General features: G+C 36.2%; 1 protein-coding gene across 1 annotated transcript in view; it reads right to left on the reverse strand.

Annotated features, from left to right (window-relative positions):
• Nucleotides 1–12786, reverse strand: part of MTA3 (metastasis associated 1 family member 3) — a gene marked incomplete at its 3' end in the record, with an annotated part of 142239 nt that overhangs the window by 36293 nt on the left and 93160 nt on the right. The window contains exons 15-16 of the mRNA XM_084285052.1: nucleotides 5080–5166; nucleotides 226–372 (exon numbers count right to left, since the gene is read on the reverse strand). Of these exons, the coding sequence (XP_084141178.1) occupies nucleotides 226–372; nucleotides 5080–5166 (234 nt within the window). The remainder of the gene's footprint in view (nucleotides 1–225; nucleotides 373–5079; nucleotides 5167–12786) is intronic.

Here is a 12786-nt window from a genome sequence, read left to right on the forward strand (position 1 = left end):
GTATTAATTGATACCCATATTCAGTGAATACGCGTTATCATTCTTTGCATTGAGAATCAATGCTATAAATATGCTATCTATATCTTACATTTGTCAGAATGTACCCCCTTATTTTACGTCATTTCTTAAAACCATATTCCCACAGAAAAGTCACAAAACTTTATTTTAGGCCCACAGAAAGTTTTGCAATTCATAAACTTATTGATTTTATATTTTTACACATACCATCAAGACCATTATGATGGCTGTAGTTTCTCTTTCCCAAAATACTTAGTGAAGAGTGATTGGAGGGTGCAAGCAGTCGTTTTGCACTTGGACTTTGAAGGCTTGATGTTGATCTGATTACATTGGGTTTTACTGCAGGATGAATTTCTGTTTAAGACAAAAGAGAAAGAAATACGTGATTTATAAAAAACAAACAAACAAACAAAAAACTTTCAGTCCACTCAGCTTACAAAATTTACACTTAAATTTCTAGTGAAATGGAAGTTTCTTCAGCACAAATGTGTTTATGGGACCTTGAATAACAATTTGAACACAAGTTTTCATACTTGTTGTCCTTCCAAATAAGAAAAAAAAAACTATTTAGTTTTAGATTGCCTGAGTTTACTACAATGGTGTAGATGTGTAAGGTTTTCACAGGTGAAGAGATAATACAGATCAAACTGAAACAGTTCAGTGTTTGCATTTTCCTTCCCTTTTGAGTTTTGTATTGGAGCTACACACCTACAGATTTTTAATCAAGCAAATAAAAACATTTTACAACAGTGAAACCACTTGAAAACCTCAAGTTATTCAATGTTTTCTCTCACAAGAGCAAACTTTAAGGGATCCTCCCACATATAAGTTGCTATATTCAAGAGTCAGGGAATGAGCTACAGCAGAAGACTGGAGCTGAAACTACCCCACTAATTGCAGCAGAAACAACCAAAAATGTCAAGATTGCACTGGATTTCCCAAGTACTGCCAGACTCTAATACCCATTATTAGGGTTTCACATGTCCCAGAGGATCTAAGAGTTCACGCAGTAGGACTATTTCATTGATGGAAGAAAGGTAAGAGGCACTGAAATTCATCTGCCCAGTGCACCTCAGAGCAGGTAGCTGCTGCAATTGCCAAAAGCTGATACAGCTGTATGAGAATTTCCCAGTAATCTGCCAGATAAAGTTGTCAAAAGATGCAGAGAAGCAGCAGTAGACAGACAACATTGTCCAGCTTGTGGCCGGGCTGAGGCCTGCCACGCGAGTCCCCTGCTGGTTGCAGAGTGAGGCCCTGTGGGCAGAGGGGCTGGCCTTCAAACCAGAAGCTAGCTGTCTGCGGGGAGTAAGAAAAATAAAATAAAATACTTTTGTAGCCCAGGATTGTACTCTTCAGAGTGATTCTTTCTGTTTTTCTGTGTATAAAATAAAGTGCAGGAGGTAGGTATATGCAACACATAAAAGGAGGCTCAGTGTTGAAGGGGAAGGCCCCCTCACCCTCTGCTGCTCAGTTATCACCCAGGAGAAACAGATATGATCGTACAGAAGTCAAAGTCCACTCCGAGAGCTGATTTTTCTTCTTCCACAAGTGTTAAGAAAGCTCATTATCGGAGCACACACCTGCCTGGCACCACACGCCCATTCTCCCTGCAAGCCTTCACAACCAGTCTACAGGAACTAAAACCACCCACCCACACCAGGAGCTTGCCGATGCACAGCGACAACACTTAGGCAGTCGCAATAACCTTTAAAAGGCATTAAAAGGAAGGTGGGAGAGCCAAACAGTTTCATCCATATCCAAATAGGTAGAAAGGAGTGATGATGGCCACAGTGAGTTTGCCAGAACATGTAGTGGGAACAGAATGCCAGAAAGGCACAGCGCCAACAATCTTCAAATTAGGAAAGACTATGCTTAACTAGTTAACAAGTGGTTTGGTCACAGTATGCAATCCTACTCCTAAATCATGAATAGTCTTATCCAAGATGCTTCAAGAGATTCTGATTAAAAAGAGTCAAGCAGGATAACACATTAGTAGTTGTTAGAATAACATAAAACTAACACACTGGTAATTGCCTAAAGGCAGTCCTGTAAGGCTGATTTTACAGCATCATCACCCATTTTTCATAGTGTAGAGAACAGGATTCTATTTTGCTTTTTTACTAAAATGGGAATAGAAGTGTGCTTCATATTATGAACCCTCCTTCAGTTTGAAGTTTCACCTTAGAAAGTAGAAAGATTTGTGCTCCTTATTGAATATATATTTTATATATATATATATATCCTTATATGGGATTTGGATTCTAAAATGCTCATTTGGCAACATATTTCAATTTTCAGAAGGAAATTATTAACATTTTGGGCTACTACTACTAGAATATTATCTTATTTGCCAAAGAGCTCCAGTAGCAACCACAATAATTCCAGCAGCTGTATCAACAGACTAGAACACAAACTCCTTCTCTCTACAGCATATACGGGATAAAATTCTGTATTTCCAGGCTATGCTAACAGGAGGAAGGAGGTCACTAATCCTCAGTTTACTACAATAGCAATCCCTTCTCTTTTTGCAGCAGAGGAAGGTAGCAGGACCAAGTTCTCCCTTTAAGTTCTAGAAAGGAACTTAATTAAACTGCCAGGACCACTTCTCAACAAAGTTTTACTTTAGGGTCTTTACACCATGCACTCTCAACCTCTACCTATAGACTTGCTTCAAATATTTGCACATTTTGTAGAACAGCACTTTCTAACTAACTGCTTCATCATGCCTGAAGTAGTGAGGCATTTCAGGGTTTTTGACTGAATTTTTATATTGTCTTGAATTACTGCAATAGTAAATAGGAATCCTTTAGTCCTACTGCTACCACCTTTGTTCTACAGCCTAGTATACTTTTTTTTTTTTTTTCCACTGTAAATCTCCTAGCCACTTGCAGCTTCTCCTGACTTAGAGAACTAAATATATCATCCAAATAATCCAAATTATCCCTTTAGGCACACAACAAATAACCAGTTGGCCAGATTCATATTCTATGATCACTTCTGAAATTAAAATAAAAATAAAATGGAAGAAACAATACCTGAACAACATATTAGGCATTTTTATGAGACCAACTTGCAGCCTCAAGTAATAGCAATAAAAACTGTAAAAACATCTCCCATTTCCACTAACACCACTAAGGTAAATATATATAGATATATATTTATATTTATATATATAACATATATATATAATATTATATATACAATTTTTTATGTATATCTATATATAATAAATAATTTGTGTATATATATATCCAAAGCAAACAAAGAAAAGTTGAAGTCTCCTGCTGAGACACTTAAATAAGCAGCCTGAATTCCAGAGGTGCTTAAGCAGTTGGATCTCTCTCATCTCTTCTCCTCAGTATGCATCCCAGCTGGAAATGCTAGGCTGGTTTCCTCATAACCAAGAGGCAATATAGGACATTTAATTAGCCAGAGGCTCACATTAGGGGATTTGTTTAGTAAGCACAGTGAAGTCTGAAGAGATTACAGGGGATTAACCCTACCTCTCCCGAGGACAGGGCTTACTTTTAATGCTTAACCTATCTCACCTGTGGAACCGGCAGCCAAGAAGCAGAACAGAGATAAAGGGAAGCGATGACCCACAATGTGCAGGGCATTGATATATCCTTTCTGCCTTACCAGTAGGGCTCAATAAGAGTTGAACCTGCGAGATGCTGTTAACTGTCTTCCAGCATGTTTGTGGGCTGTGTATTATTACATGATACTTAATATTATGATTATTATTATGACATGACCGGTTGTATATCAGCATTAATCTTGTTCATGAAACCTTCACCTAAGTACACACAATGATATCTGACATTGTTAATTCATTTATTCCCACTAAATCTACAGAAGCGTGCTTTCAGAGGTACTAATATGATCTCTCTCAGACTAGACAACATGACACTAAAAACATACAGCATCTTCTCATACACTGATGGTGTCCTTTCCTCGTTTGGCTACCCAAAAGAGGTCAACTAGATGAACCATCATCCCCTACCACAACCACAGTTCTTCCCAGTCAATCAGAGCAAACCTCTCATTCCTTCCCATGGCAGCATACCGAACACAACCAGGGTGCATGTAGGAAGTTAGCAGTGGCTTTTTTCTTTAACTGCAGGGTAGGAGAATCAAAGTTCAGTGACAGGGGCCGTTAATTCTTCATTATCCATTTTTTTGAAGTTTGGATTTTGTTAAACTTCATGATCTGGAATAACTGTCAAAGCTACATTAATAGCTGATTTTTATTTCAGTAAGTGAAGCAACTGTTATTGATTACTTTGTTGTAGTACAAACAAACTCCTGTTGGTTAAAATTTTGAGGAAAACCATCTAGTTCTATCCTTATCTTTACTACTGTAGAATGATGTTAATATATTGCAGACTTACTCACAGATTCTGATCAATAGATTGATTTCTATATTTATTTCAGGATGAATAAAAATCCTCTAGGGTATTTCATCTCGTAGTTGTAAATATTTAACAGTCAGTAGCAGCTCCTTACAAAGAGAACTATTTTCATTTTTAATAGCAAATTAAAATTACTAGAATTTCTCCTCTCCCCATTACGTTATGTGAGCACCTTGTCCTCTTGGCTATAATCTCAACACAGATTTCTTTACTTTTTTCTTTACTTTTTTTTTATTATTATTATTTTATCCAATTAAGAGTGTCATCAAATTAAGTGTCTGTGTAGCTGAAGTCTGCTCCTCCAGTACATGGGAGTTTTACATATGGATTCAAGAGGCATAGATGCAAAGCAGCATTGAGCATACTGTATATCTCCTATTTTAGAGTTTGTTTGTTTGTTTTAAGTAATATTTTTCACATTGTGAGTTACATCAGGTTTCACTCTGCCATTTTAAACCAGTATCAGAAAGCCTTTTGCCCAGATTCTCCAAGTTCAGTCATGCAGTTTTGTAGCTGAATAGAGTAGCAGAACAGAATATTTATTCACTTTACAGTTTTCTTGTTAAATCTCTCATTTTACACAGAAATTTTCTATCAGTAAACACTGAATGATCATTTGACTCATTTTTCTCTGGAAGCAGATACCCACCTAAATACCCAATGATACATGACAGTGGCTTTCTGGTGCTTTTGATCTTCAGAGGATTTCCAGAAATTTCACAATGTCGATCTGCATCTGAGAATTTCAAAGAATAAAACTCAGTTTAAACATTTTACCATTACAAATATGATTAGGACATGCCAGCCAGTTTCCAGTTTTTAACACAAATTTCTTGGCTGATTTTTTTTCCCCTTTTAGCACATATTCTTCTTTTTTCATCAATGCTAATAACGATAGATATTTAAAAGCAGGCTACATATTCATTTATGTAGATATTTAAAAGCAGGCTACATATTCATTTATGCAAGTGATGTTATGATTTTTTCTTTCAATTATTTTTAAAGTTAATATAAGTTCTAACACAAATGTCATTATATTTTTTGCCTACAAAGTCATTTTGCAAAAAGTCAGCTAGGTAAATGAAACACAAATGAAAACATGCGTAGTAAAATAAAAGCAGCTCTGGCTATTAGCAGGAATTTACACCGAACTCTTCACTTTATTGTTCTTTACAAGCTTGTCTGGCTCTAAATGGTGTAACATAGAACTGTGAGGGCTTTAAATTTGAAGCCTGAGTTCTGTCATGAATTACTCCCATGGTACAGTGATTCAGACTGTTCCACTCTATTGTGGCATGATAAATCTTAGACACACAAAAAAAACTTTACTATGAACTTGTGAATAAATTCGCCCATTTGTAACCAAGTATGACAGAGCTCAAAGGTCTCAATGTTAGCAGCTTCTTGCAAAGCAAACTAAAAGTAAGCAGCTCAGTAACTACCTCAATTTGATGCTAAAACTATGAACTCACACCTTTAAAGGCACCAAGAATACATAGACAGACTTCCTAAAACCCCCAATGCAGAAGGGTTATTAAGAAAAGATTCACACTTAAGGAGCAGAATCAATCAACCTAAGGCAAAAATCCACAGGACACCAGGTTAAGCAGTTTCCAGATTACTGGAACTAAACTATCTTTTTAAAACTCATTGGAGTGAATGGGTCATCTGTTTTCTGAAACCACATAAAACATCCCTACACACAGTATTCCTAGAACATAGGTACTCTGTTTCATACAAAACCACATTTGTATTTTGGTTTTGTCGAACTAGCATTCTCTTACATGGAATTACTTCTCATATGTACAGACAACAAGCTGCACATTTCTTTGTATGTGTGTCACTTGCACACACAGATCTGCATTTTCTAACAAGCTTTACAGGAACTAGGTATTACAAATAAATTATGGTAATTATAATTTCAATTTGTATCCATGTTGTGTTTTACCAAAATGTTCCTGTGTTTCAATCCAACACCAGGGAATGAGTACACAGACGCATGAATGGACACTATAGAACAATTTATGTTTGAGGAAAAACACAAAATTTACAATCTCTGCAGATTCTATCCAACTCTTTGAAAAAAAAAATAAATAAAACACACAGGTCATGTAACCACAGCAATGACTGAAATAAGTACTTCAGTATGTTGTTCACAGGTGTTTTACACCCAGCAGACCATTTATTTCACTATATTAAGGAATCTAACATGAAATTCCAAGTACTTCATTATTTTTTTCTTAATAAAACAAAATATGCTGTGCTGCTGTGCTCAGTGAAAAAAATGCACTGAATCTAGTGCCTGGAGTATTTTTAATACTCCACAACTCTTGAAATATTTTAAGTGACAGAGTAGAAAGATATGTCTCCACTGTCTCCCTTAGTAAAACAAGCACAGGGTCTACAGTGAATATTTTATAGTTACTTTGGGAATAAGAAAGCATTGACTATGAAGTAATCAGCAAGAATTTTTTCCATCTAAATGTCTTCACTGTAAAAAAAAAAAAAAAAAAAAAAAGACTTTGAATCACAGTGAGATATTAATAAGCTGACTGAGAATACAGACTGCAAAAAAAAAAAAAAAAAAAAAAAAAGCACAATTTCCCTGCTTGAGGCAAAACATGTTCACCAAAGGTCCCTGGTCAGTATTCCAAAGTACCGCTATCTGTCAAACATGTTTAACAATGTTTAACAACAGCTGACTTTAATGCACAATATGGATTCCCATGAAAAATATAATAAATGTTATGATCTTTATGCACTATTTGTACAATCCTTGTGATTTCTGTATCACCCTCATGTGTAATACCATAGACAGAACATTTACACAGAAAGTTGTGAAAAACAACAACAAATATCCTAAAATCAAATATGGGTTTCCATGTGAACACTAAAAGTTTTAGTATTAGTGAAGTAAGGAAAAGAGAGAAATTAAAAGGCATTTCAAAAAAAAAAAAAAAAAGTCAAAAATTTGAGTATTATATCTAATGGTGTTTTTTTTCAGACATCAAAGGCAAGAAGCATGCTAGTGTCTGTAGCAATAGGAGATGATCAAGGTGTGATGAAAATACGCCAGACAGATAAAGGCACTGCAGAAAAAGTGGATTAATTCTATGTAACAGTGCTCACTGCTGGGAAATTTCAACAAGCTCACTTTCAAAACCCCTTATATTAGGAAAGTGTGGGAACTATTTCACATTGAAGTGTTCATAGGAAACATTCAAGACAAACTGATTAACGAATCAAAACAAGTTTTCAGGACCAGGTGGAATTCATCCAAAAAGAAACTGCTGAGCACATACACTGCTGGTGTTTAGCTATTGCTTAAACTCCTCTCCATTCAAGAGAACAAAAACAGGGCAAACATGATAACATTCTTCACTAAGTAGCTTTGTAGACTGGCAAAAGGGCTGAACTATTAATAGAGGCATACAGCTCAAATATGAAAACACAAAGAGAGCCAACAGTGACCTTGTAAAAGGAAAACACATTTAATGTGTTCACATTATTCAGCCACATGCCCTTGCAACAAGGACGATTGCATACTGGGCATTATTAGCATGGGTGCAGCCAGCAGGGCAAGGGACCTGATCCTTCCCCTCTACCTGGCTGTTGTGAAATCACTTCCAGATGTTCTGTCGAGTTCTGGGATCCCCACTACTAAGAGATACAGGGATACTGGAGCAAACCCTGCCACTGGAGAGTCACCACAGCGGTGGGGAGCTTGAGTAGAGGACGTACAGAGAACTGGGTCAGTCAGCCTTGAGATGGGAGCGTGAAGGGGAGACCGACTGCCACATGCAACTACCAAGCTGCAGAGCATGGAGAAGACAGAGCCAGACCCTTCTCAGAGGTACATGGCAATAGGACAGCAGGCTATTGCTGCCTGCAGCAGCAGACCCAAGCTGGGACATGGTAGTTCTTGCTAGATGTAAGGAAACAACTGAGTACCATGAGGTTGGTCAAATACGGAGCAGGTGCCCAGAGGGGCTGTGGAGTCTCCATGATTGGAGATATACAGAGGTGAGCTTGACAAAAGGCCCTAAGCACCTAAGATTTGTGCAGGTGGTGGAATTAGAGACATCCCGAGGTCTCTTCCTACCAACGCATCTTGAAAAACAGCACCTGCAACTATCAGGGGTCTGCCAGGATCCTCTGAAGGAATCATGACACATACACATGCAGCTGATCTGGCATCGCCCAACCTGGAATTTCAAACAGCTTTTGACAAAATCTATCACAAAAGACTGTTGCTGTTCAGCTGCTATGATGTGAGAGAGATGGTTTTGTCAGGGATTAGACCCTGATTAAAAGCAATTTTCTATGCAATTCCAAAAGGATCTGCACTGTTCAATGTTGAAATAATTAGAAAAAGACGTGATGAGGGAATTACGTTTCCTGATAATAAATTACTGAACATAATCATAACTAAAGCTGATTGCAAAGGATACCAGCAGGATCAAGCAATAAATGTAAAGTGATTCTTAAGGGGTAAAATGACTAATACACAGATATAGCGATGGGTTCTGACCTATCACCACGCAGAAGAAAATTCTTGGTGTCAGTGTCAACAGCTTTCTACAAATAGCTAGATAATACTCAAAAGCAGTCACCTAAAAATAATTAAAATCAGAATATTAAAAATTACTATGAGAGGAAGAGCAAGCAAAACAGAAAACATCATGTGACATACTCAAAAATTAAGGGAAATCCCTATCTTGTAATAGGGGTAATTGTAATGTAATTATCCCTATTGCATGTAATTCAGGACACCACAACCCTAAAAAGAACACGGTACAATTAGTAAAACTACAGGAATGACATTTTGACTCACACTGTGAAATGGATTCTCTAAGGTTCCAAACAGACCAAGTTCTCAAACTACAAAAGGGATAACTGTTGTGAATATTAGAGAACAACAAAATCAGGTATGCTATGAAGATGGTGATAGTGAATGAGGCTTGTTCTTTTAGATCTGAAAGGGGTTTTAATATTTTTGTTCACTAGGTTTGTAGACCTCTTCAGTTTACAGATTCTCACTTGTGAGTTATTTCTCTTTGACATTCCAACATACTGCTGTCAAAACTCAGATTAACTAATGAATTTATGGAATATATTCTCTGATTTCTATTCTTGGAAACTTTGGAAAAAATCTAGTGCATTATTGTATTTTACTGGCTAAAACTATCTGGCACAAATTATATTTAAAGATTATAGTAAATATTTTAATTCTAGGTACAGCCAAAAGATAATTCCACAGCTATCAAAATCAAGAAAACAAGAAATTCTTTGACCTAAGACCTGTACATGTCTTACTTACTTCAGATGAATGGACAGTGTTTTGTCAGTAAGCATGGACTGTTTGCTTACAAAGACAAATCACTAAGATCTTTGCATATTCTATTCAATTCTTGTTTGTCATTATCAAATAATAAACAGTACCATGTACCAAATGGTTAATTAAATCTACAAATTTAAAGGCATAATTTTCGATCATATACATTATATACATTTCCAGATAACTCTAGATGCAATACCGTCCACTGAAAAGATTTTGTCAATCACATCTGTATAGACAGTGTAGACAAAGTTAAATTACTATAATTAATATAGTTCTATTGATAAAACTATACATGAGGAAGAAAAAAAAGACACCTTAAAATCCTTATTTGCTGAGGTCTTAATGTTCACAGATGCATGGTTCATTGCCAAGCATACATCAACAATCCTGTAAACTGGAGACAGATCTTGTCAGTCACCACCAGGAGAAGAATGCCCACTTCACTTTCCTCTAATTAAGAGTGCTACCACAGACAGGATTTCTTTGTTTAACTTTCTAAAAGTAAAATAGCTGAAAAGAATGATATTTTGTCTGATTCAGAGCAAGGGAATTTCCTTTTACTGAAATTCACCAATTTCTAATTATTCCTGAAAATCCATCAGACAAGTTTATGGTCACAAACTAATGCAAGTCTATTATCTCTGGGCAGAACAAAGTTTGAGATTCCTGTGATGGATGACTGTACTCCTAGCAGGAGATGCCATGCTATCAACCTTCTGGTGGCCATCCGTAGTTTAAACTGAGACGTGAATGCATTTTCTCCATTACCTCCTGCTGGCATCCGAGCTGGGGTCATGCTACATTGTTCACTAATGAGAAAAACTTAATCCTCTGTGCTAACTGAAGGAATGAAGAATACAGAACTGGGCCTTGTTCTCTACTACTGGACATAATGGGCTGAGGGTGATGATGTGGGTGAAATTACAGGAATCAAATAAATGCTCTGAAATCGTTTTTTCTTTTTTATTTTTTCTCCCTAAAATATGGTTGGGCCTGAGATTAGTGTTCCCAAAAGCTTCCATGCCCCTACAAGACTAAAGAAGTAGTAGCAGGTAACGTCAGGCAGAATGCAAAAATCGATTTATTTTAGGAGCAAGCTCTGACTAGCTTGTTCAGACTTCCTTTCTCAGAACTGGGAATTGCTTTCATCAACAACCTGGCACTTCAACAAATTGCCTAAAGACTAAGAAGGCATAAAATGTGGTATAGTGCTTGGGTTAGAGTGCCCTACCATCCTTCTTTATTTAGATTTTAGGGTTCCCAAGTATGTAACAATGTTGATATGGTGCCATTTCACAACACAGTTGTGAAATGTAGTTACATTACCCAGCACCAGTTCTGCACACACACAGAATGAGGTCATTCTTACAAAGCACCTATAAAATCAGATTTGAGTTTCAGCACATGAACGTGGAAAACGAATTCCAAATCCTTAATCGGGTCTTGGACATCTTAACTATCTCATGTCAGATCATATCATGGGTAACCCGCTATTTTGGCCAGGTTATCATATAAGCATGATTCTAACCATTCAAAATTCTAACCTACAAAAATTCATTCAGTATTGTAACCGCTCAGTTGTTTTCAACAAGTGAAATTATCACTGCTATGTATCTCTTTTTTAAATGATATACATCAAGCTATCACTAAAAAAGAATTCAAGGCATTCAGATAAAGAGTCTATTTAGTTATAACAAAAATCTACATAGTGCACCAAAAGCACATCACCAAATGCAAGTAGACAAACAAAGCTAGAAAGACTAATTTTTATTGATCTACTTAATGGGTTTTACCAGAATAAGGATATGACGAAACACAAACTGTATGCAGGTAAGGCTACCATATGGTTCTATAGAGATTTTCTGAAACAGAATATATGCGTGTGCGTGTGTGTGCATGTACACACAGAAACATGAATAAAGTTAATTAAATGAGGTATGATGTGGTTACCACTATTACAAAATAATTTGAATGCTTTGCTTAGAAAGCATCAACAACTATGACTTTTTGATTTGTTATGTCTAAGAGGAAGCAACAGTATTGAAAAAGACAACACCGCAAGGTCCAGATTTTACTTTACCTGAAATGAATAATGAAAGAAACTACAGGAAAAAAAATCTATTTGCTCTTGATGATAATCTGATGTGGCACTTTTTCAGTGAATGGAACAGATGAAGAAGTCATGACATTCCTAGTCTGATGCAATAATGACTCCACTGTTGAAAATCTCGGATTTTCACTCCTTTGCTTTAAAAGTTGAGAAATGTATGTAACATCTTTTCTACTTTGATGATTAACAGTTGGATAAAGACTTTCGTTTTCTATTTTCTTCCTCTTCCTTAAACAACAGATTGATCTTTCTAATGGAGTAGAAAGATGCACTGCAGCGAAAGTACTCGCTGAAGTAAGAAAAATAGGGATATTGATAAAAGATTTAAGGTTCAGGTGAAACTAATTCAAACAATTTTCTTCCATGATTTAGTAGAATTCAATGCCAACTATATAAATAGAAAGGTACAACACTTTCATCTCAGAAAATAACTGTTATTTTGTACTAAAGGTTAAAAATATAAGTATAGTCTAGCTTTGGAAGCAATTCTTCTAGGATTTTTTTTTTTTTTCCTTTTAGGACATACGATTTCCTTAAATATCAAAGTTGCTCTTCACTTGTACAGCTTTGAAAGAAAATAGAAAATGGCCAATAAGACAACAAAAATAAGGGCAACAAACAGAAATGTCGTCACGGTCTGGATGTCTGCAGAAGTAGGTAAACGGTTTGCATGTGAGAAACAGCTGGTGTTAAAAGGGAAAAATACTCAAAAGTAGACATTAAGCCTCTAAGGAGAAAATTTCTTTTAATTAACACTGACATCATTGGCATCCCAGTTAAGTATTCTGGGAAAACATTTAATGCTAATCTAGTAAACATGATTATAAAACCAACATCTTAGATTCTAAAGAGTTCTCTTAAATTCTACTACAATTGACAGTGTGCCAGCATGGCTTGTTCTGGAA

The sequence above is a fragment of the Netta rufina genome, assembly GCF_964035555.1.
Source record: "Netta rufina genome assembly, chromosome: 3".
Classification (NCBI taxonomy): Eukaryota; Metazoa; Chordata; class Aves; order Anseriformes; family Anatidae; genus Netta; species Netta rufina.